Here is a 27,176-nt window from a genome sequence, read left to right on the forward strand (position 1 = left end):
TTAGCCCAAGGACAAGGAACGGTGAAAATTCAAACGCGTCTGAATAATAAATGGAAAGATGCTGAATTGAAGAATGTTTTTTATGTTCTTGAAGCAAGCGCTCATTTGTTTTCTGTGAAAGCTGCTGAGCAAAGGGGGTTCATTACAGTACTCGACGAAAAAGGTGTAAATCTACATGATAAAAATACTCTTGAATCTGTAATGACTGGGTACTTCAGTAATGGCCTGTATGCACTTGATATACGTGTTATGAAACCGACCAATCCCATTCAAGCAAACTTAGTAGAGTAAACAGATATGTTACAAGTGTATCATGAAAGATTTGGTCATCGGCATAAGCAACACGCAAAGAAGGTCTTGAAGAAAATGAATATAGACATTGATGGGTGCAAAGAAAGCTTTTACGATAGATTTGCAATTGGAAAAATGCATAGATTGCCATTTAAAACTAGGATCAATCGGCCACAAGTCACTGGTGAGCAGATCCATGCAGATGTGAATGGACCCATGTCTATAGAATCACTAGGAAGAGCACGTTATTACGTATGTTTTAAAGATGACTTTAGTAAGTTTCGGAAAGTTTTCTTTATGAAACACAAAAGTGAAGTATGTACCTTCTTAGAAAAATTTTTAAATGAAGCAAACACAAATGGCCATGTAGTAAAGCAACTGAGATGTGATGGAGGGAGAGAGTTTGACAACAGAAAGGTATCTGAACTTCTTGCGAGTAGAGGTATTGTATCACTCCACCCTATACACCTCAGCAGAATGGTGTTGCTGAAAGGGAAAACCGTACCATTGTAGAGTGTGCTCGTTCCATGTTAAACCATTCAAGTTGTCCAAAGAATTGTGGGCAGAAGCATGCAATACTGCAGTGTATCTGCTGAATCGCACAGGAAAGTCATCAATTGAGAATAAAAGTCCCTATGAATTGTGGTATGGAAAGCCAGTTGGGAGTTTGAAACATTTAAGAATATTTGGCACTGACTGTTATGTTCATGTAAACAAACATTTTCGCAGTAAATTTGATGACAAGGCGATACATGGTTATTTGGTTGGTTACGTGAATGACAGGGATGGTTTTAGAATATGGATTCCATCTGAAAGAAGAATTCTATCGAGCCACGACGTACGATTTAAACCTGAGGTTACATGCAATTTGCAAATTTTTGAAGATAAAGCCGAATCAGTGAACAAGAATCAGTCGGAATGTTTTAGTGTAAATGAAAACTCCGAAGAAGTGAAAAATTGTATCAATGAAATTGTGAAATCTAAGAATATGGAAAGTGCAGAAAGTACGAGTGAAAATCAAGAAGTGAATAGAGAAGAAAGAAGCGATGATGGTGTTCAAGAATCTAAGCGTTACAATATGCGTGTTAGACAGAAACCAAAATTGTTTGGCTTATCTACTTTTCACGTTGAGGGAGAGTGTTACAATATACAACGTTAAAAGTAGATGTTGCTCTATAGTTGTACATACTCTATGTAATGACAGTTTAGAAGTTGTAATGTAATGTCAAGAAAATAAGAAAATATAATGTCAGTTATGTTCAAGTAAAATGTTTTCCTATTGTCCTGTAATTTAATGAATTATAATCGTTGTTGGTCATTTAGTTAGCTCACCTAACTCAATTTATAACATAACATTATAACATCAAGGACCGTGTAAGGAATAGAAGAGTAAAATGAAACGATCATATAAATCGAACGACAACAATAAATATAGTAGTAAAAACTGCGAGAGGCGGTTCCCCAATAGGAAGACGATCAGTGTGAAGACCACAAAAACAATGGAACGACAACTTACTAGAGGCACATTGAAAAACATACAGAATCATTTCTACACAAAAAGAAGAACTAATAATGCATTATCAGAATACTTTTAATGTAAAAAAGATGATTCATTATTGATTTAAATACACATGACATATTATTTATAATTAATTATAATTATTAGTACCTGCATAACTGAAACCTCCAGGGAATATCACGCCCCTAAACCTATCCAAAGTGGCCACACCGCTCAACAGATCTTGCATAGTAATATCCCACACTTTGAACCCGGCTCTTATCAACGCAGCAGCCATTTCCCTATCTCCGTTTGTTCCTTCTTCTCTTATCACAGCTACGGGAACTAATTCGTCTTTTACAGTCTGATCGTGATCAGGGTCGAATGTAAGTGTGTATTTGGGTCCAGTTCGGCTTGGAAGACTATGGAATTCCGAATCGGCACAGGATTTAATAGTCTGATGTAGTTCTAACCTAAAAAAAATAATTTTACTTTCTTGGTTTCTACTGAAGTTTCTAGACTTGTTATTTTCAAAACAGCAAATAGTCCAGAAAACCACTGCGCATCCGCTAGGAAAAATATTCTAATTCGGATTTTTTGCACAATCTTACTCAAAAAGGACCCCTTTTAACAAATTTGCATGTTGCCAGGACCAAAAGTTGGTCAAAAATTTTTTAAACGTTTTTTTTTTGTTTTTTTCCTAAAATTATTTTTTTTTTAGGACCAAATTTTTTTTAGGTTTTTTGGATCATTTCAAACAGAAAAGGTCTTTAGTAACTTTTCTCTAAAGTTGATAGTTTTTGACATATAAGAGATTAAAAATTGAAAAATTGCGAAATCGGCCATTTTTAACCCTCAAAAACGATGTGAAACACTGAAAATTTGAATGTTGCCAAGGTAGGTAGATATTCTTTAAACATCGATTGATGAAATCCGGAAGAGTTTTTTGCAATACAATATTCAAAACTCCTTTGTTTTTTAATTGCTAATCAAGCGTGCGCGACACTATTTTCCACCGTTGCATGTGTATGCAGTATGGTGCAAATGAAAGGAATAAATTCGTTATTTCGTAAACCGGCGACTTTAAGGAAAAATCCCGAAACAGGTGGATTTTTATTTTTAAGTTATGATATTGTGACATATATGGTATACTAGTGACGTCATCCATCTGGGCGTGATGACGTAATCGATGATTTTTTTAAATGAGAATAGGGGTCGTGTGCTAGCTCATTTGAAAGGTTCTTCAATTCTCTATTCAGTAATATAAACATTTACATAATTATTTATACAGGGTGCCCAATAATTTAATTTTTTTGTCAATTTGCCAAATGATTTAATTTAATAAAAATTTTTTGGACACCATGTATAAATAATTATATACATGTTTATATTACTGAATAGAGAATTGAAGAACCTTTCAAATGAGCCAGCACACGACCCGTATTCTCATTTAAAAAAATCATTGATTACGCCCTCACGCCCAGATGGATGACGTCACTAGTATAATATATATGCCAAAATATCATAACTTAAAAATAAAAACCGACTTGTTTTGGGATTTTTCCTTAAAGTCACCGGTTTACGAAATAACGAATTTATTCCTTTCATTTGCACCATACTGCATACACATGCAACGGTGGAAAATAGTGTCGCGCACGCTTGATTAGCAATTAAAAAACAAAGGAGTTTTGAATATTGTATTGCAAAAAACTCTTCGGGATTTCATCAATCGATGTTTAAAGAATATCTACCTAGCTTGGCAACATTAAAATTTTCAGTTTTTCACATAGTTTTTGAGGGTTAAAAATGGCCGATTTCGCAATTTTTCAATTTTTAATCTCTTATATGTCAAAAACTATCAACTTTAGAGAAAAGTCACTAAAGACCTTTTCTGTTTGGAATGATCCAGAAAACCTAAAAAAAATTTGTTCCATGCAAAAAAAATAATTTTAAGAAAAAAACAAAAAAAAACGTTTAAAAAATTTTTGACCAACTTTTGGTCCTGGCAACATGCAAATTTGTTAAAAGGGGTTCTTTTTGAGTAAGATTGTGCAAAAAATCCGAATTAGAATATTTTTCCTAGCGGATGCGAAGTGGCTTTCTGGACTAAAAATAATGCATAAAATGTAGTGTAAATAGTGTATTTTGACATTATAACATCAGTATTGGAGAGTCGTGCTTACACTTTCTTTTTAACTTTAATACTTAAGTCTCTTACTTCGTCAACTTTAGCTTTAACTCTGAAATTTATGTTGTAGCGTTAGGCAATACAATCAAAGACAATAGATAAAAGACAACAGATACGTACATTAATTAGACAAAAATAAAGTGTATATCAGTACTAAAAACATTTAGCATGGCTTATATATTTCTAGTAAAAAATAATCAGTTAAGACTTTTAAAATCCGCTGGTTTCAATGTAAGATTCAGTTGCAGTCAGGCTCATATTAAGATAATGAATAAGTAGACTAGTTCTGCTAAGATAAGTGTCTGAACAGGTTCTTCATTGTCATAATATGCATTGGTATTAGTATTTAAAAAAAAATCAGCCATCCATTGCCATCCATGTTTTCAAAATTCAACCATCAAAATAAACATTTTGGGTAGCAGCCAGAATCTGGCATGGGTTTTTGCCAGATTCAAAATCAACGATTATTCCGGTATGTCATCTTAACACACGTTTTCTGAAACTTGGTGCTGAGTGGAACATAAGTTATCAGGCAATTATTAATCTTATATAGATCATCTTCGTTAAGATGTCAACAGGTATGTGTAATACATCTTATGCACTGAAATAAGTGTATTGTAGATCTCCGAGCATATTGTGTGTAATAGTGGTCTATGGTCTATGATAGTTGTTATTTGAAGAGTACAGGGAAAAAACAAGGAATGTAACTTTTTCATTAATTTTGCTTTTTCTCGCCATGTGGTAGCAACAACTGAGTACTATCGACTAGGCCAGAGGTCACCAATTAGTTTCCCTGAGGGTCCGTTTCGAAAACCTATGACACTTCCGAGGTCCGGATTTAATGCTGCCTGTGTCTGGTTGTTCTGATTCGGTATCTTTGCGGATTCTTGTTAAGAAATATCCCCTATAAACAAATCAGAAGGGTGCCGGGCGAAATTTTTGGGCAGAAATTGTATAACAATTTTTTTAGCAAATTCAAAACGTTGTTCTGAAGCTATTTTCTTGTGGCATTTTTTATAATCAATTACTTTTAATGTATTAATTAAATTAATTAAATTCAAAACATCACCTTTTTTGTCCCCGAAATTATGTTTTTAGAATTTTTGGGTCATCTTATACAAAAAAGATCTATCATTTTATTGAAACTTAAGAGTTTTCAAGCATCGAAAATGCGTATTTTCGCATTTTTCAGATTTTAAATCGCTTACAGCTCGAAAACTATCAACTTTTCAAAAATATGACAAGAGACCCTTTTTTCTTTAAAATCATTCAAGAAACCTAAAAATACATTTTTCGAGGCAAAAAGGTAATTTTGAATTTGTTTAAAAAAATTGTTATGCCCGGCACCGTTCTGATTTGTGTAAAGGTGATATTTTTGAACAGGAATCCGCACAGAAATCGAGTCAGAAATATTTTTCATATGAAAGAGGCCTCACACATGGACTAATATGGAAATGAAAACTAATAATATCTATCTGATTGTTTTTTGGTTACTGTAGACTTAAAGCTTTCCTGGTACAGTAAATATAAAAAATATAAATTCATCGTTTATTGTTTTGATGTTATTATCGGTATATTGTATATTTTGAACATAGCAGTATTGTAAATTGTTACTGAGAATATTTTAAAAGTTAGGAATTTATATTTTGAATGCTGAAGTTTTTATACATCTTCAGTTTTGTAGAAAGGAAACTGAGGAATTTAAAATAAATAATCATAGTACAAAAGGGTAATTAACATGTTATCTTTTCTACATTAGTTTCAATGCAAGATGTTTGTTGCAAACTTATTAAATCTGAAAATTATTTCAAATAAATGCACAGCTGAAAAGTTCTACCACTTAACATATAGTAGAGAGGAAATGAATACAAAAAAACGCACGTGACAATTTTATATTACAGTTTACTTAAATTCAAAATTAATGATTATAGTAAGTATAACAAAGGGGAAAAACTTTTTACAAAATTAAATTATCAGAGAGAAAAATGACATTTTTGTTATGTACAACTTGTCTGAAGTTTGGAGTTAGTTTAGTGCAACTGATTCTCATTAGGGAGTTGGGATATTCATCTGTAAGCTGAGATCTTTACCAATTTTTAATAAAGTTCATTCTTGATAACGCGGATTCGCACACATAATTTGAGCCAAACATAGTAGACAATTTCATGGCCAAACATTTTCAAAATTGCCAAACACTACTTAGGTATATTCTTAATTTAACCCGCCAGTGGTCGCTATATGAGATTTTCTCTCACGGTTTCAGAAAATTGCGCACAAATTTTTTTCTGGGAAATTATACGCACTGTAGTTCCTTTTAGTCTCTTAACTATCCTCCCTCGACAATGTAATAGACTCGTCCACTCAGACCGTGACTCAGTTTACTTAGTATCACCATATTGTTGAGTCAGTGCGCTTCATGTGAGAGATTCTCTCATCAAGCGACCACCGGCGTCACCAACTGTGTATAAAAATTAATTTTATTTTCCCCCTTAAAACCTAAAATAATATCCTTTTATGATGAAATAAAAGGCGCCGTGGATGTGGTCGATGATATGAAAATCCTATATTCTGTTTCACGGGTTAGTTGTAGATGGCCACTTACCATATATTTTTCAATGTTAAATATTGGCGGCATCAATAGTCACATTTTATATACAGATAATAATAATAAAACAGAAAAACGTCGTGTCTTTATAAAGCAAATGGTTTTATCGTTGATGAAACCCCATCTTTTTTGTAAAATTTTGTAAATGAAGGCAAAAGTTGGTAATGTGAGAGAAAATCTCACCCGCGACCACTCGCGTAACAACCTACCTAGCGACCAATGCCGGGTTAATGGCGGTTCGCACAAAACTAGCCGACGCACAGTGGTGAATTTTGCCGAAAACCTGGCCAAAATGCAAAAATTTAAGTTTATATATTCCGAGAAATTTTATATGAATCTTGCTCTGTAGGTTTCGGAGGATCATAAACGGTCGTTGAGGGTAGAACAATACAAGCATACCACATATTTATATTAGTGTAAAGTTGGGATTGAACGAAAGCGGACTTAATAAAATTAAAGTGTATTATACAATTGAGGCATTGTTAGGTTTTCGTTTAAAACTATAGACGTGTATTATTTTGTTATTTTATAGTGGATGCTATTTCTTGAGGTAAGTGGAGTATTTCAATATACTTTTTAGATTCTTTTTCCTAACATAAACTTTATTTATAACATACTTACAAAATGATGGCAAGAATCTTCAATCGTTTTCTGTTTACCAAGTTTTAAAATGGGAAAAGTAAAAAACTTTGAAAAAAAAGTCAGCTTTGGTCAGCAAAGATTTTTTGCTTAATAAATAATTCAATATGTATATAAATATTCCTCAAGAAATCATCTGCAACAAGTTGCAAAATTACCGGAATTCTTCATTTTAAAAAACTGTAACATGCTGGAGAATTTCTACATTAAGAGACTTTAATGTTATGGTCAGTTAATAAAGTAAGAACAAAATATGAAGCAGCTGATCCAGTAAATTTACAGTTTTTTTTACACAAGAACCGCAGTTTTTTGTTATTTTTTTGCTTTCTTCTTCTTGTTTTTTTAATCTTTAAGTCATTTTACTTTTATGTATAGGTCTATCTTTTTGCTTTCGTATTTTTATATTTTTTAATAATTTTGGTCGTGTGAGTCCAAAAATTTTGCCTTTTTTTAAAATAAAATACATAAACGATACTTTATATTAAAAAGCCAAAATAGGTAGGTCAATTTTGTAAATGGATCCGATTAATTATAATTATTACCTACCAATGTGTGGCTTCTTAACACAAAGTTTCGTTTATGCATTTCATTTTTAAAAAATTAAAATTTTTGGCTCACACGACCAAAATATAAACGTAAGGAAGCAAAAACAGGATTATACATAAGAGTAAAAGGACTTAAAGATTACGAAAAAGAAAGCAAAAAAAATGACACAAAACGGCGGCTCTTGTGTAAAAAAACTGTAAATTTACTGGAGCAGATGCTTCATATTTTGTTCTTACTCTATTAAATGACCATATAACATTAAAGTCTTTTCATGTACAAATTCTCCAGCATGTTATATTTTTTTAAAATGAAAAATTCCGCTAAGGATGCATTTGGCTGCAGATGATTTTTGAGGAATATTTATATACATTTTGATCTATTTATTAAACAAAATATCTTTGCTGAGCAAAGTAAACTTTTTTACTTTTCCCTTTTTAAAACTTGGAAAACTTAAAACGATTGAAAATTCTTGCCAATTTGCAAACATGTTGTAAATAAAGTCTATTTTACGAAGAAAAAATACTCTACTTACCTCCAGACATAGCATCCACTATAAACTAACAAAATAATACACGTCTATAGTTCTAAATGAAAACCAAACAATGCCCCAATATTATTGTATAACACACTTAATTTTTATTTGGTCCGCTGTCGTTCAATCACAACTTTACACCAATATAAATATATGATGATGAACAAGTTGCTGATATGAGCACATTGTGTAAATGTTAGGGTATAGAAAGTCACAATCTTATTGAAGGTGTTTATTAAAACTTCTGTTTAAATAAACAATAAATAAATTTAAAACTGTTTAAATAAAAAGCTTCAATAAGATTGTGAGCATTAGACTTTCTATACCCTAACATTTATAAATATATGATCTCATAGGCGCCCATGCCCATGGGCATAGCCACGGCCCCCCTAGCTTTTCTGTTGCTTTAAACTATAATATATTGTCATCCAAAGTATACAAAATGTAATGTGCAACATCTTCACGTCTGGCCCCTCCCCTAAAAAATTTTTAGATGGGCGCCCATGCATGATCTGCTTGTATTGTTCTACCCTTAACGGCCGTCTATGATTCTCAAAAACTTACAGAGCAAGGTTCATATACATTTTCTCAGGGTATACCTATAAACTTAGATTTTTACATTTTGGCCAGGTTTTCGGCGAAATTCACCACTGTGCGACGGTCCGGATGCGGACCGCGGTCCGCCAATTGGTGACCCCTGGACTAGGCTATCGATTCATAGAATCGATATACAATACACACAAAGATCAGTCTATATAAATTTTCTAAGAATTTGTATCCAGGCGAAGGACCAGGATTGTCAGCACGCCACTAAACAAAAATAAGGAATGTTAGCAGTTTTTTTTTGCATTATTAAATTAATAAGTTCATTCATTTTTTTTACTGCAGTTTTTAGATCTTAAACCACATAATCGAGAGGGGTAGTCAGTATTCATTGGTGGTAAATACTTTGTGGGAAAAGAAGAGTAGATATTGGTATATGTGTCCCCTTAAACCTCTTCTGACCATAAGTTAATACATGATCCTATTTTAGGTTTCATTTTTGCTTATTTATAGTTGCTATAGGAATTGAACTATTCCGCTTACATAGTTTTGTTAAGTTTAGGTTAGTAATATGTTTCTCTTTGTAGGGTTTCCCTTTTTTTATTACGATGATCTTGGTTACATTCTTTACCATTGATTTTCTCCTCTTATGGACTTGGAACACATCGCTGGATACCTCACAAGAGTTTTATTATAACCATTTTGTAAATTCTTGATGCGAAAGTTCATTAGCCCTATACTAATTTTAGCTTTATTTTTGTGAGTACCTAGTGCGTTTTCGGTTCGTTTTATTGTCTTATGTTTTCCAGCGTGTTTGCTTCTGCGCATCTAGTTACTGTGTAGGTTATCCTAGTATTACATTTTTTGACAGGACCTCGTAACTGAAAAATTTGCATAACATGAGTTATTCCGGTTTTCGCTTTAGAATAAGTGTAGCGGCATCTATTAACCAGCGGTTAAAGTTGGGAAAATTTCCAGAAGGCTTTACATTACGGAAAACGATACTACTAAACATAATAAGATACGCCCTAAATGAAAAATGATTCGGTTTTTTTGGTCTCCTGTAAAATCATCATCTTGCCACTTACGAGTTCCTACTTTTCCGCCGTCGATATGTACTTACGGTCTAAATTTATTTTTCCTTTACCTATTATTAATATATAATTTATAAGTGAGATGTCGTTTCATTTCTTTTGTCCCATATATATCCAGTTAACAACCAATCAGTTAAAAAGAGAAGTCTCAACAATGTAATATAATTATTATAGACTTTTTGACAGAAACATGCATGGAAACTCCTAAATTATCCTTATCCTAAATGTGACTATACCTTCGTGGTCCAGTATTGTTTATTTGGTACAAAAAGTCATTATTGACTCAGGCGAGAAGCGAGTGACCTTGTATATTCGCAGAGCTGGGTCTGGTACTGATAAATTGTACTCGAGTACAGGTAACCGGGTGCTTTTCATATTTGAGGAACGAGTACAGAGTACCGAGTACATTGCTCAAAAAAAGTACTCAGAGTACAATACTCAAAGTACAATTACCCGAATTTCTCGGGTACCTATTTCGAGTAAATTCGAATACAGAACCCGAAAAAAGGTAAGAAGGTAATAATTATCTCTGCTTTTCTAAACATATTTATTTATGAGTAATGAAAACATAAAATAACGTACAATTCCAACTGAAATAAAAACATAAGAATTTTAAAAATTAATCATCGATTCATAATCAGTAGTAATTACACAAGAGCTCTAAAATTATCGATTTGTCTCCTGAGTGACACTTTGACAGTTTTAGTTTCACGACCCGAAGGGTAGTGAAATTATGTCAAAGTGTCACGAGGGCAAAACAAATCGGTAATTTTAAGAGCTCGAGTGTAATTTGGTGAGATTATTTCATGAATAAAACTGTTTTCTAAATAATTTTAACTAATATTTTATTGATATCTTTGCCTGAATATTTGCTTGACATGTTCTTGGTGCTCTATTTGACAAGTTGTAAAACATCGATTGTCATTAATGTCACTGAATGTTAATTTTTGCATAGCAACTAGTGATGAGCGAGACTGGCCTTGGTCTTGCGGTCTTGGTATTGGTCTTACAGCAAGACCAAGACCAAGACCGCCTTTTGGTTGCAAGACCAAGACCCAGACCAAGCTTGCAAGAACAAGACCAAGACCAAGACCGAACCTTGCAAGACCACGCAAGACCAAGACCAACCTGCAAGACTCTTGCACTTTTTTGAGAAAAATTGGATTTTATTATTTAACTTTATTTTTTTAGTTCAATAATATATATTGACATTGTAAGAAACCTTAAACAATATCGAATTTTTAAAATACATAATATTTTGGTTATATTTTTAAGTCGTTTTGATTAAGTCCAACGGTTTGCATTTTCTCAACCTTCAAAGTGTCCAGAAGGCAAGTTTTCAAACGGCGACAGTTCAAGGACAATTAAAATTACTTGTAAGACAAAAAAAAATGTAATTATAGATAGGGTAATCCATTAAAAAAAAAATGCAATTAAAAACGGTTTTTATGTACCAGTAGTTTTCACTTTTTTGTCTAAAAAAATACTGACACTTATTTCAATTCTTTTCGCATAATCGAGGAAAAATGTAGGTCGTTAAATTTAAAATGAATACAAAAAATATCATAATAGATTTTGAAACGGGATTCACAATGCTGTGAAAGCATTGTGGCCTGAATAAAAAATAACTGGTTGTCGATTGTAATGTGTCAAGCTTGGTATCGCAAAATCCAAAGCTTAGGTTCAGTTTCTCAATATAATGACAAAAATTCCGATACTGCGAAATTTTTAAAATTATTTTTTGGATTATTTTTTTACAATCAACGAAAGTTGGAAGTTGAATTATTTGTGAAAATCCCGGATGACAAACGCGTAAAGAATTTTACTGATTTCATAGTTGAAAACTATTTGGAATAATCTAGGTTTTCCCCAGAAAGGGCCAGTAGTACAAATATAGTACGTGCCGCACTTGAAACGCATGCGCATCATTTCAGTGTGTTTTAAATTCTAGTTTTTACTACCCACATCCGAATATTTTCAACTTTTTAAATGTCATAATGGGTATTGAATCCAAAAATATGTGAAAATAAAAAGTGCGAATAACTCGTGTTACGAGAGCAATGTAGTTTAAATAAAATTAAAGAACTGCAAGATAACAAATTACAGAATTAAGCGTTTATAACTCCCCATTAGGTTTAGTTATTATGTTATAGTATTAGGTCTATAAATAGGTATGGTAAATATGTACGTATTTACTAAAAAGTATGTTTTAGTTAGTTTATAAAAAAAGTTAATTATATTAAATAATGATTAAATAGAGTAAAAAATAGTTGTGTTCTCTTAAAAAAAATTAATTTATGTTCTTAAATTTGACCCTCGTAGGATAAATACTACAGTGTTCGAGTGAAAGGAACAGATCATTATCTGTTAACAACTATAAACCGTTTATCCCTTTTCGTAAAATCCGTGAATTGAAAGTCCCCGACCATTTGTGGCACCTTTAAGAAGCTCTTTTTCTTTAACATTTTATTAAAATACAGGGGCAATAAACAATAATCCAGACTCAAGACGTGGTCTGAAGGCAGGCGGCAGGTATCGACAGCATGCAAAACACAACGTGACACAACCGAAGGCCGGCAATTGCAACAAGGGTTGTAAATGCAGGTTTTTCCTACTGATAAACATTACCATTATAAAAATATACTCTAATATCTTTATAAGGAGGGAAATAATTAGGTCATTAGGTGAATGTATAATGTTAAAATTGGTATCCGTTTGAAACTACATTCTACATTCTGTTAAAATTTTATAGCAAAAAATATAGTTTCATTCTTCACATCTTTATTTATTTCAATGTACATTTTATTCGAAATTGTTTGGTTCAAATTATCACTACCAAAAAAGCAAGACCAGCAAGACTCTTGCAGCAAGACCAAGACCAAGAACAAGACCGGCTAGTGCAAGACCAAGACCAAGACTGCCTTTTAGCTGCAAGACCAAGACCAAGACCAAGCTTGCAAGAACAAGACCAAGACCGACTAGCCTGGTCTTGGTCTTGTTCTTATTTTGCTCATCACTAATAGCAACGAAGAGCATCTGACGTAATACTTGACGACGGGAAATTATCGAAAAACATTTCCGCTGTAATTTTTATTCTTGAAGGTTTCTATTGGCCAGAATATCTCTATAAACGAAATAACCAGTATAACACCACTCACACGCACTGATTAATTTTATTGGCTTTTAAGATAACTAATTTTTCAAAGTTTTCCTCAGTTAGAGCATTTCTTCGAGGGCTATCTACACTGTAGCATAAGAGAATAGGCGTTGCTTGACTTGACGAATGACTGATACTAAAACGGCCTTTTTGCGTGTTGCTATTCATTTGCTCTCCCACATGCAGCGACAGGTTTAGACTTGCAAAAAGTACTCTGAAAATGCACTCGCATAATTAATTAGTGCGGTCGTAAAAATTATTAAATTTATCTGACCTGGCCTATTGTTAAGACCCACCCGGAACGATAAGCAACCGAGGTAGACAGATTTGGTCTTTTGACAATTAACACTGACTAGACGGTACTCCTATAATAAAGCAAAGAATCCACAAAATCTACAATAATTACGACGACAAAAACAAAAAAACGGATGTAATAGCTATTTGTATAACAAGGGAGGAAAGTGCTACTTTTCCTCCCGAGAATGAAGTTTACTGCCCGACGCGTAGCGGAGGGCAGTAATCATTCAAGGGAGGAAAAGGCACTTTACTCCCATGTTATACATATGGTTTTTCCACCTTCCTCAAATAACAAGTAATTTTTTCATTTTTACTTAATTTATTTATGTAACTAACCACCAAAATTTATTAGAACTAAAACTAACAAGTAAGTACAATATAACTGTCAACTGTCAAATATAAGTCAAATTATTAATGTAAACATTGTTAAATCAGAATAACAATTTACTGTTTTTTACCATTCTGCAAAATACAGAGTGTTTTTAAATAAACGTTAAAATGTATAGATACTTACGTAATAGAAAATAGATATTGTACAGGGCGTCAATAAGTTATATTTCATGAATGAAATACCATGACGTCACTTTTATTTTTCCTCCCTAGGGAGAAAAGTTACACAAATAAATTAAGTAAAAATGATAAAATGACTTGTTATTTGAGGAAGGTGGAAAAACCATATGTATAACATGGGAGTAAAGTTCCATTTCCTCCCTTGAATGATTACTGCCCTCCGCTACGCGTCGGGCAGTAAACTTCATTCTCGGGAGGAAAAGAAGCACTTTCCTCCCTTGTTATACAAATAGCTATTTCCACCTACCTCTACCGAAAGTACACTTTTCCGGACCTGATTGTAGGGAGGAATGTTGTACTTTTCCTCCCTAGGGAGGAAAATATTTTTCCTCCCTAGGGAGGAAAAGTAGAAGTGACGTCATGGTATTTCATTTATGAAATACAACTTATTGACGCCCTGTGCAATATCTATTTTCTATTACGTAAGTATTTATACATTTTAACGTTTATTTATAAAGCACCCTGTATTTTGCAGAATGGTAAAAAACAGTAAATTGTTATTTTGAGTTAACAATGTTTACATTAATAATTTGACTTATATTTGACAGTTATATTGTACCTACTTGTTATGTAGTTCTAATATATTTTGTTGGTTAGTTACATAAATAAATTAAGTAAAAATGAAAAAATGTACATCTTGTTATTTGAAGAAGGTGGAAAAACCATATGTATAACATGAGAGTAAAGTGCCTTTTCCTCCCTCGAATGATTACTGCCCTCCGCTACGCGTCGGGCAGTAAACTTCATTCTCGGGAGGAAAAATAGCACTTTCCTCCCTTGTTATACAAATAGCTATTGCTTTGCCTTATATACCCGAAATTATTGTTTTCAAATGAGTTTTAAAATAAATTAAATTTATTTTAATTGTTAAGATTATAGAAAAACAAACATTCAGACATATTTAAATTTTACCTGAAAACGGACCTTTTATACTATTGAAGTACCAGTACAAGTATTGACCATTGAAGTCAACCATTTACTGCTAAACGTACCATACCGGGTATTTTAACCCATATGCTACGGGTACGAGTACCGAGTACTTTATTGAAAATGTATTCGGGTACTGGGTACTGAGTACCCAAAATGTACTTAGAGTACAAAATTCGGGTATTGCCCAGCTCTGTATATTCCTTTGATTCTTTTCATCTATTGATTATCCGTCTATATAAGTTGTATGATTAAATAATGTAGGTATTGAAACTGTTTTTACTCTTGTAGTGGCTATCATAAAGCAATCAGGTTGAATCATTTTATTCTTTATTCTTCCTGGACCATTTTTTTTCGTATAATGCTATATGTGGTTTGTAGTATGATTTTAAACTTATATCGTTGCAAATTATGTGGCCTATATGTCGTTTACTGGTTATACTAATTTCGAGATCTTCCCTCATTCTCTGCGGTACCCTCCATTGATAACAACGCCTATCCAAGAAACTTTTTTTTCTTCGTAATCCATTTGTTGTTATAATCGGTCGTACTACAGCTAACAACTGTACATCTTCCATTCATCCATGTGGATCACCCACAGTGATTCAGAAGTTTACACTTCTGGCTCAGGATTTGGTGTTAACGATTACTTATGTAGTCGGGACTGACGGCTTCATGTGTGGTTTGGATGACGCCAAGCAAAGGTTGCAAAAATGAAATCGCGAATAGATTGTACATTACAGAAATAGTTGAAAATTGTAAGGATACGAGAAAATAATAGATGTAATTATAATCAAATTAAACTCTTACCTATAACTAGTCTCTTCCCAAAGCTTCATCAAAGGTAGAATTGTACTTTCTAGGCAAGCATGGTTGGCTATTATTCCAAATTTAGATTTAACTCCATATCCAACAGTCTTTCCTATTTTGAATACTGGGACGTTGTGATTCTAGAAGTGAACAAATTTTACGTTTATTAATAAGGTTATTCATTTATATGCTTGTATTACTTTGTAAAGATTGTGCAGTGGATTAAAACGATACGGATAAAGATTTTCTGTCCGTATTATTCTTGACACCGCAGATTTGCTTAAAATCGAAAAATTAAATACAGACATGCACATCGTTAACAAAATAATATGTTTATTTCGAAAACGGTATACTTTTTTGATTTGAAAGAATAAATTTTTTGTGTAGAATTGAATGTTATTTCATGTTTTTTACCGAGAATGTACATACAGGGTGGAAAAAAAATTATGGTCACATTAACGACCCAATATTATAGTAGGTGGCACTACCTGGTGTGAATGGTAAAACTAATAACATTTTCTTATTATGCATACCAAATTTCACTTAAATCAGTTAAATAGTTTTAATGAATCACCCTCATCATTCTCTGTTTACCTTAACTCTATAGGGGGTCGTCTTCCTTAATTGCATTTCTCCACACAATTTTATCTTGGGTCATATCAATATTAATCCCCTTTACCAACATGTCCTGTCTTTAATTAATCACCTTGTAGAACTAAAAAGCAATTTCAGCTCAAATGCTTTATTTTGATGTCAACTATCATCCATTAGCTAATGTCCAATTACTTATGGTATTTGGTAATAATAAATAAAAGAAAAAATAAAAGAGTTTTACCGAAAACACATTCAGGCAGTGAGCAACATCTTCATCCAAAACTTCCAGTACCCATCCAACTTCTTCAGCAAACAAAATATTAAGTGGTTTGCCTTGTCTATGTTGAACATCAACTTCCATACCACATATTCCTGCGAAGCACATTTCTAATAGGCATACGATTAAGCCACCATCGCTGATATCGTGTCCTGCCAAAATTGAATCTAAAAAAGAAATTATAAAATGTATATAAAGTCTAGGGATTAATGGATTCATGCGTTATTTTTAATACGTTGAAGTGAACGGCCGTAGCTCGGCGGAAAGGTACTGGCTTCATTAGCCAGAGAGCATGAATTCGATTCTCGACACCGACATTTTGTAACGGGTGCAAAAATCATTAACGTTTTAAAATCCCTAATATGCTGTTTTCACCTTGTATGGTAAATCCAAACTCAAATCCAAAAACTCCTTTGAGATGTGGTGCTACAGGAGAATCCACAGAATATCGTGGACTGAAAAAGTAGCTAATATAGAGGTGTTACAAAGAATGAAGAAAGAATATGAAGTAATAAAAACTGTTAAAATTAGAAAGATTCAATATCTGGGTCCTATAATGAGGACGAGAAGTACGTATTACTTAGGTTAATTATGCAAGGGAAGATACAAGGGAAGAGAAACCCAGGACGACGCAAAATATCCTGGCTAAGAAATTTGAGAGATTGGTGCGGTTGCAGCTCATTAGAATTATTCAGAAGTGCGGCCAATAAAATTAGAATAGCGATGATGATTTCCAACCTCCGATAGGGGAAGGAACCTGAAGAAGAAGGTAAATCCGTTTCAGAAATTGTATTTGTTTGTTGAGTGGAGATGTGTGATTCTTTTTCATTTCTCATGAATCTGTGGTATTACGTAGTTCGTTCTCGATTCACATGAATATTTTTAAGTTCTCATTCCGAAGAACGTAGGTTTTAGAAATGCCATGTTTTGTTAGCCGTTATTCCCTCGTGAAATGAATTGTCGGTTTTTTTATCAAAAGAATTGGAGTCATAAATTATTCTATATATTCTTCTTCCAAAATATGATATTTTGGAGTTGGTTTGTTTATATAGTGCATACCGTTGTAGAGATAAGTGTTTTTGAGGGTGTTTATGTAATACAACAAGATTACACGTGCAGTTTTGCGAACGTTGCGAAAAAGCCTGGGAGAATATTGAGCTGAGATATAACTATTAGAGTTTCGTTTGGTTTAGTCCTATTTGCGAGAGAAAGAGTTATTGCCTTTGAGGGCGTGGTTGAAATTTGCTTAAATCTTTTCTATTCGTTTTGAAATGAAGAGTGGAAATTGACTAAATTTTTTGATTGGTAAAACCGGACATGGTTGAGTAGGATGGAAAAATGTGGAGATGGAATAAGTTTTAGGTTGTGAGAGAGTCCGAAGAGGATTCGTGATCAGTTCGGATTAGTCTAGAAGAGAGATCAGTTCTGGTAGTCTAGAGTAAGAAGTTGGTACCTTTCCGTCAGCAGGCTCTTGGCCTTGCTGACGTAGAAAATTGTGGATAATAGTTCAATGGATATAGTTGTTTGCATTTAGTACAGTTCAGTTTTTGTTCCAGAGCCGAAGTAGGCTTAAGTGGCTGCTGTGGTCGTAGAGTGTAAATTCTCGACCGTATTTTGTGTTTCTAGTGATGGATTAAACTGATTTATTGGTTTTCTTTTGTCGAAAAGTTTTTCGTTTTTTTAACAAGTTTAAGTAATAATAATATTATCCAAGTGTTGCATACAATAAACGATATAATTTCATCTCTAATATAATTAATAGCTGTATTATCTGTCAAAATGAGTGTCGTTATGTGCCGTGACAACAAATGTACCATAACATCAGGACAATGTTTAACACCGTAACTGCCGCATGGATGGATTATGGATCACCCACGGATAAAGAACACAACAAGGTACTTGCGCTATTTTTAATTGTTGAACTCTTACGTTTTCTCGCCAATTAGTAAAATGATTAAAGACTTTTTTTTTAACAACTTTGCTAAAGTTTTGTGTGTTTCAATAAAGTAAGAATTGTGTTTAATTATTAGATTTTCTTTACCAATCTCTATCCTTTTTATAAAGGAATCACGCATGAAAGTAGCCTACGGTAAGTACAGATATTTCAAGTAGCCGGCATTCTTAGTTTTATATTTTTTTATAAGTAAACATAATAATATAATGATATTTTCTTTTTTAATTATGGCGCCCCCCGAGCAATTGAGTTTCAATTTTATTTAACATCTATTAAGAATCCACGCCCCTAGGTCTCTGAAGACTTACGAGCTACCGAGGTACATCAAAAAGTTAAGTAGCACCAAGTATATTTTTATATTTTGTTTAATTTGGCATTTAACGTGTCGAGCTTTTCTTCTCTCTAATCCTTAAATGTGCAACAATTTTCATTTCTAAAAATGATACGAGCCGTTCACCCTGATTCGGAGAGTACGTTAAGCCGCCGGTCCCCTGGGCTAGTGTTACATCTACACTAGTTACTTGAAACAGGGTTAAAGATGTAAATGGCGCCGGAACTGTCCGAAAGGATCTCCCCGGCAAAATGCCATACGATATTATTATATGTTGAAATTAAATAAATTATGTTTTAACTCTCAAATGTTACGCTGATGACACCCTGTTAGTAGCAGAGTGCGAAGACGACCTACAAAGATTACTGCATGAATTCAACATTAACGCAAAGGAAATGAATATGAAAATATCAGCCCAAAAAACAAAAAGCTTAGTAATAGCCAAAGAACCAATAAGACGCAAATTGGAGTTAAGCAATCAAATTTACAATTAATGACTTTCATATACCTGGGAATTAATCTATCAGCCGACAACAATATCGAAGAAAAGGTAAAATACCAAATAATTAAAGCCAATAGAACGGCCGGATGCCTAAACGACACAATTTGGAAAACAAACACCTAAGATTGGAAACAAAGGCCCGAATATATTATGTCAGTTATTAGGCCAGTTATGACTTACACGGCCGAAACAAGACCAGATACAAGCAAAACACGAAGACATTTGGAGACCAACGAAATGAAGATCTTAAAAAGGATGGCTAGAAAAGGACTACAGGATAGGGTAAGAAGTGAGGAAATCAGACGTATATATGGGGTAGACAATATAAATACCTGGGTAAAGAACAAAAAAGAAGAGTGGAATGAACACATAAGCAGGATGTCTGAATCAAGGATAGTAAAAATAGCCAGGGACAAGTCACCGTTAGGCAGAAGAAGTATAGGACGCCCAAGGAAAAGATGGAATGACAACTTAGGGGCAGAATGAAAGGCACCGTTGAAGAAAAACAGGCAGTACCGCCTATATAAAAGAAGAAGAAGAAGATCTCTCAAATATTGGACAATTATTCATAATATTGTACTTACCATCTTTTATTAACTGTTGTGTTGCATTAAATGCATTTACTAATTCTTCAGCGCTATGAAGATCGGGAGATTCCTCTCCAAGTTGACCAAATGCTTGAGCTAATGCCGAACCACCAAGTCTACTGTCACTTCGGGAAAGATCTACGAACAGAATGGTTCCTGTTTTTCCCATAGAAGGCGCTTTGAAATCTAGAAAATGAAATATCTGTTTGAAATATTGTGTACCATAATAAATGAAACTAGTTTTTTTGAGTATGATTACAAAATAAAAACTTACCAGGGGTCACAACTTTTCTAATATCAGGACAAGGAGCATAAGTAGAAACTACTAAGGTTCCTGGAGCTTTGACAGTGTCTTTTCCAACTCTAGCTGCCATACTCAAAGAATCCTTTCCACCATCGATGGCGATTCCTAACTCGCTCATGAGGTCACACATAGCTTTGCATGCGTCATACAGAGCTGCTCCTTCGCCAGGGAGCTTGGCAGCCCACATCCAGTTACCACTGCATTTGACGTCGCGTAAACTGGTGATACCGGCGAATACGAGGTTGCTTAAAGCTTCGACTACCGTCATTCTAGCACCGGCTGCAGTGTTCACTAAACCTTTGATAGGTTGCTCTCCAATAGATGACGCTATACCTTCCTGTAAATAAAAGAAAATGTTTAAATAATTTCTAAGAAAACACGCAAATTGCTGTGGAAAGTTATCAAGGTTTCCAAAACTATTTGTATGGTCTTCAGATTCTTATACTGCATTTACACTCAGTCCTGTTGGACAGGGAATTGGGCAGGGAAGTGGGCAGCGTGAATGTGTAAATAGCTCACTCGCGCTGCTGCTGCTCATGCTACTGCCATTGCACGGCGTTCCCTCAAAAGTCGGTTTTCGAGATGGAAGTCAAAGGACTGGCAGCGCGAGCGCGAGGAAGTATTCACATTCAACTACTCTCTCTCTCACTTGCCGCTGGCAAAGCGGCAAGTGAGTAAGGGAGCAAGATGATGCTGTCATCACATTCCATTCTTGAGAGTCGTTCGGTAAATGAGTTGTGAGGACATTGGCGAGAAACTGATGTGAACACCTCACTCGCGTCGATATCGTATTTCGGGCAATATTTCCGGCAGCGGCAGCAGCAGTGGCAATGGCTGAGTATAAATCCGATAAAAGGACGAGTTCAGGTGGTAATAATACAATCGTATATAATTATAATCCAAAGGCCTCGTTGGTCATTCACGGGAGCTTTATTATGGGGTATGAATATGAGTAATAGAACAATAATAACAGATGGATAACAGACGGACAAAACGAAAAAAGAAATACTGAATTCTAAGAAACTTCAAGAAGGGCGACAATTAATCTTAACCTGAGATTTATAAAGGATTATAAAAAGGATTTTTGTAAAAAAACAATCACACAATTTCATAAACGAAACTACTAAATTTACAAGTTGAACTAGGTATATCGTTACTCAAAATCAATAAACTTAAAAAAATGTTTTTATTCAATAATCAATTTTAACTATTTATAATGGGAAATAAGCCACAATATTATTAAAAAATGAATTTTATTAACGTTTCGACGCCCAAATCGGGTGCCGTTGTCAAAATACAAAATACTACTAACATAAACAAAAATGTTGTTGCTTAGTAAAAAAATTCTTCTAATAATTTATTTAATTTGACTCATTTATATCGGCAATTCAGATACATATGATACATTTTAAAGTAAAAGACTTTAAAATGATATTGCCAATATTTATGAGTTGCGTTCCTGGGACGACTTTACTGAAATAATAATAATAATATCGTATGGCATTTTTGCCGGGGAGATCCTTTCGGATAGTTCCAGCGCCAATTACATCTTTAACCCTGTTTCAAGTAACTAGTGTCGATGTACACTAGCCCAGGAGGACCGACGGCTTAACGTACTCTCCGAGGCACGGTGAGACGGCTCGTGTCATTATTGGAAATGAAAATGGTTTGTCTTTGGCAGGGATCGAACCCACGTATACTGGCGTATGAGGCCAGCGATTATGCCGTTACTCCACGGCCGCTCACACTTTACTGAAAGATGATTAGAGATGTAAAATACAATATGAGGACAAAATTACAGATACAAAATACAAAATAAAAATACAAAAATACAGAAAGATGATTAAAGATGATAAAATACAATCTGAGGACAAAATTACAGATCTAATTACAAATGGACCTTATACCAAATTAACGAAGGATTCAACGAAAACACTGGAAAACGAAATCTATAGAACTTTATTCAAATTTAAAAATGATCTAACATACTATCAAAGAAAATTAATGACAACTCATTACAGTAAGTCACCACATTTTTATGGAGTGCCGAAAATTCATAAAGCGAACATACCACTTAGACCCATTTGTAGTACCATCAGTTCTCCTTGTAGTGAACTATCAAAATTTTTTTAAACATTATAAAACCATTTGCTAATAATGATGACACATTTATAAAAAATACAAAACATTTTTTAAACAAATTATCAACTATTGAGTTTAATCCAAATAATATTTTAGTAAGTTTTGACATAAACAGTTTATTTACAAATGTGCCATTAGATAAAACTTTAAACATAATCAAAACGAAATTAGAGAATGATGATACATTGACAACTAGGACAAGACTAAATGTATCAGCTATAATGGAGTTATTGACATTATGTACTAATAATACCTATTTTCAACTAAATAATGAATTTTATAAACAAAATTTTGGTCTAGCAATGGGCTCCTCTTTATCTCCATTATTGGCTAATATATTTATGGAGGATTTCGAAACTAATATCATTTCTAAACAAAATTTAAAACCCACTGTATGGTGGAGATATGTAGATGATGTGTTTTCAATATGGCCTCATAGATCAGAATTGTTGGATACATTCCTGAATATTATAAACGACCAAGAAGAGACAATAAAATTTACAATGGAAAAGGAATATAATAACACCCTACCTTTAACAATGAACAAGAAAGGACAAAGAATTGTATTTATAAAATACCTGTGAATGCGAACAGTTTTATATAGGTGAAACATCAAGACCATTAAACGTTAGAATAAGTGAACATCAATCTTATATTAAAAATAGAGAATTTGATAGATCTCAAATATGTCAACACGCATGGGATAATGAACATAGAGTTCAGTGGAGAGATGCAAGTATAGTCCTGAAAGAAACAGATAGTAAAAAGAGAAAAATCAAAGAAGCGGCTCTAATTATGCTAAACGAAACCAATTGTGTCGCAAATTCCTCGGTGGAATGCAGTAGGATGTGGATACCCATACTGAAAGAGGAAGTCAATAGAAAGAAAATACCACAATTAGTAAGTCAATAGTCGAGTTAGTACATATTTTATATTTTAGTATTACTTATACAGGGTGTTTCATTAATAATTGTCCATATAGTAACTGGAGAAACATTAGAACAAAATACGAAGGTTTAACCTAAAACTCTTAAATAAAATGTGGTTCCTTACTGAGTTACAGGGTGTTTTATCTAAAAATTTAAAAATTATTTTTACTCAGCATTTTAAAACTATTCGACGTATCCTTTTCATACTTGGCAGGAAATATAGGTACTGTACAAATTACTAAATTATGTTAAACAAACGTTTCTGGCTATTACCAGAGGCGTACGACGGGGGAAAGTGAATGGTTGACCCTTTCCAAATTCTACGCCACTGGCGGAATTGCCATTTTAGTTCAATTATTGGATTCTCCCATACTTTCTATGAAAATAATATACTCTTCATTCGTAACGATAAAGTCATTAGTTTTCGAGATCTTTGAAGTTAAAAATGAAACGACCCGGTTATTTTGATTAATGTATTGTGTCGCTTCATTTTTAATTTCAAATATCTCGAAATCTAATCATTTTATCGTTCCGAATGAAGAGTATATTATTTACATAAAAAGTACTGGAAAATCCAAAAATTACACTAAAATAGCAATTTTGTCAGTGGCGTAGAATTTGGGAAGGGTCAACCAGCCACTATCCCCTGTCGTACGCCTCTGGTAGTAGCTAGAAACGTTTAGTTATCTTAATTCAGTAGAGTGTACCGTACCTACACTTTCTGCCAAGTATGATAAGGATACACCAAATAGTTTTAAAGTACTGGGTACAAATAATTTTTAAATTTTAATCAAATTAATCATATATCATAAATTAATCAAAATAACTGTGCCGTTTCATATTTAACTTCTAATATCTCGAAAACTAATAACTCTATCGTTATCAACGAAGAGTATATTATTTACGTAGAAAGTATTGTAGAATCTAAAAAAGGCACTAAAATAGTAATTCCTCCAGTGGCGTAGAATTTGAGAATGGTCAACCATTCACTATCCCCTGTTGTACGCCTCTGGTAGTAGCTAGAAACGTTTGTTTATCATAATTTAGTAGGGTGTGTAGTAGTCGCACTTTCTGCCAAGTCTGAAAAGGATACGTCGAATAGTTTTAAAATGCTGGGCAATAATAGTTTTTAAATTTTTAGATAAAACACCCAGTAACTCAGTAAGGGACGACATTTTATTTAAGTGTTTTAGGTTAAATCTTCGTATTTTGTGCTAAGGTTTCTCCAGTTACTATATGGACAATTATTAATGAAACACCCTGTATATCCATGTATTATTGATATTATCTATAATTTAAACAAAATTATAGTAAAGTCAGAATTTGATATTAATTTTGAGAGTAAATTAAATGTAAGACCAAATACTTACGATGTCGGGATAGTATCACGAGGTTTTTCCTGGTTTTCCCTCGTGATTTACTATGAGATCTCTAACGCGAGAATTTTAATGTCACCGTTGCATGTGGTTGTCTTTTTAAAGACAGATCACATGCTATGATTTTTTTTGTGACGGATATTCTTGAGTTGGGATTGATTTCATGTAATTGAATGAACTATCTTTCAGTAAAGTCGTCCCAGGAACGCAACTCATAAATATTGGCAATATCATTTTAAAGTCTTCTACTTTAAAATGTATCATATGTATCTGAATTGCCGATATAAATGAGTCAAATTAAATAAATTATTAGAAGAATTTTTTTTTCTAAGCAACAACATTTTTGTTTATGTTAGTAGTATTTTGTATTTTGACAACGGCACCCGATTTGGGCGTCGAAACGTTAATAAAAATCATTTTTTAAATAATATTGTGGCTTATTTCCCATTATAAATAGTTACAATTGTAAAAATGCCACAAGAAAATAGCTTCAGAACAACATTCAATAATCAAAACATAATATAAAGACACATATAGACCTGGATCCCGCGTACCAAAAAAAAATTTATTAATAGCAAGCTGAAAATTTGTTAATAGCTTAACGGTGTCTAGTCGGACAAACTTTGATGTATGGGAACACTGGAACAAGTTTTAATTGTGGAACAGGTTACAGGTTTCGAACGTCAGACTACGAAAACGTCCCATGTATTTTGTCGGACAGAACTTCCAATTGATTTGTTACCCTATCATTAAACTCTCATGCAAAAATCAGATTGCTATTTATCAACAACATAATTCCTGTCATTTGGCATGTTCTACGTGTCGGACATATTAAAATGCCCAACATATTTGTCGGACAAACATAGTTGAAGTTATACTTTAGGCACGAGGGTGAATTTTTACATTCCCTGGCGCATGCGTACACCGACGCTACCTTATTAGTCGCTCAAACGTTATACGGGATCGTATTGGGTGTTAAAATCATCTGTCAATAATTGTTGGATATTATGGATAAACAAATGTTGTGTATATTAGTTTTTATTGTTGTGGTGGCTGAGAAAAAAGCAAGTTTATAATTGTAGTGACTTTTTAAATAGTTTTAAAAGCGACAGGTAATAATAATTGTAAATGTTTCAATACCTATCCTAATAAAAAATTACATAGGTACCTACCTATTTGGAAAATTTAAAATGAACATACCAAAATAGTATGTAATGCTTTGATTTACATAATTTGATTACCATCAAAATTTCTGTCAATATTCACCTAATATATTGTTCTATTACTCTATGTTTTGTTGTACTTTAATATTTCAATATTCTACAAAAATCAAAATAATTTGGTTAAATTCAGAACTGTCAAAAGTTTAAACCTTTTAGTTCGTCGATCTTCCCACATAATGCATGTGCCTCCGTGGGTAAAAGTATAAGATAAATGAATTCCAATACTAACTGCGCAAACATAAGCAGGTTCGAACCCCAATAGAAACTTTAATTTTTTTATTTTTTTTATACATTTTATGATTGTAAGTATATTTATTATATAATTTTTTTTTCAGAAAATACGTATTTAGTTAAAAAAATTTCCGACAATTATTGTTCAGAAATCATTTGTGGCATTTTTCAATGTGTTTGTGTGTGTTTTATTCTTTTATTTTTTTATTATTTTTTAATTATTGGTACTGTTTTAATAAAAAATTTTGAAAAGTAGTAAGTATTAAAATTAGTTTAATATTTAAACAAAATATAAATAAACTGTTTAAAGTATATTAATTTCGTTGAAATCATGTAATAGAAGTATAACTTCTTACCTGCGTACAAAGTACACACACATTATTTTTTCATATATTATATATATATATATATATATATATATATATATATATATATATATATATATAAAGTTGGCTATTGAATAAACTTAAAAACAACCTGCTTGTTTTCACAATCATAAACTTGTCAGGATGGCATGTTCCACAATTAAAATCACGTTCCACAATTAAAACTTTCCCTATTCCAGTGTTCCCATACATTAAAGTTTGTCCGACTAGACACCGTTAAGCTATTACAAATTTTCAGCTTGCTATTAATAAACTCTTTTTGGTACGCGGGATCCAGACCTAATAATCAATTGACTTCGATTAGAATTAGAGTTCAATTCAGATATATGAGTTAGAATATGTGAGTAGAAAGTGTTTTGCTGCATTCTATTAGATTTAAGTTACTGGTGAAAGATTACAACTACCAGAACTAACGGTAAGTCGTAATACCCAATTTTGTTCTATTTTTTTTTCTTGAGTATTGTTGGTCTCAAAGCACTTGACTGTAGCTATATTTTTGGCTTGACAAATTGAAGGAGTATAACCCAAAGATATTGATATTCGATCTTCTTATGCCTGCCCCAGCTCCAGAATTGTAAGAACTGATTTTTCTTCTTCTCAATATCGTGAGCCTTTTCAAGCGCATATATAGAAGTCGGTTCTC

At 33.1% G+C, this 27,176-nt stretch overlaps 1 protein-coding gene across 1 annotated transcript in view; it reads right to left on the reverse strand.

The window, feature by feature from the left end:
• LOC126885248 (phosphoribosylformylglycinamidine synthase-like) overlaps positions 1 to 27,176 on the reverse strand; it is a 79,698-nt gene that overhangs the window by 11,023 nt on the left and 41,499 nt on the right. The window contains exons 7-11 of the mRNA XM_050651731.1: positions 20,217 to 20,583; positions 19,940 to 20,128; positions 16,533 to 16,735; positions 15,698 to 15,837; positions 1,961 to 2,262 (exon numbers count right to left, since the gene is read on the reverse strand). Of these exons, the coding sequence (XP_050507688.1) occupies positions 1,961 to 2,262; positions 15,698 to 15,837; positions 16,533 to 16,735; positions 19,940 to 20,128; positions 20,217 to 20,583 (1,201 nt within the window). The remainder of the gene's footprint in view (positions 1 to 1,960; positions 2,263 to 15,697; positions 15,838 to 16,532; positions 16,736 to 19,939; positions 20,129 to 20,216; positions 20,584 to 27,176) is intronic.

This window comes from Diabrotica virgifera, chromosome 5 (assembly GCF_917563875.1).
Source record: "Diabrotica virgifera virgifera chromosome 5, PGI_DIABVI_V3a".
NCBI lineage: Eukaryota > Metazoa > Arthropoda > Insecta > Coleoptera > Chrysomelidae > Diabrotica > Diabrotica virgifera.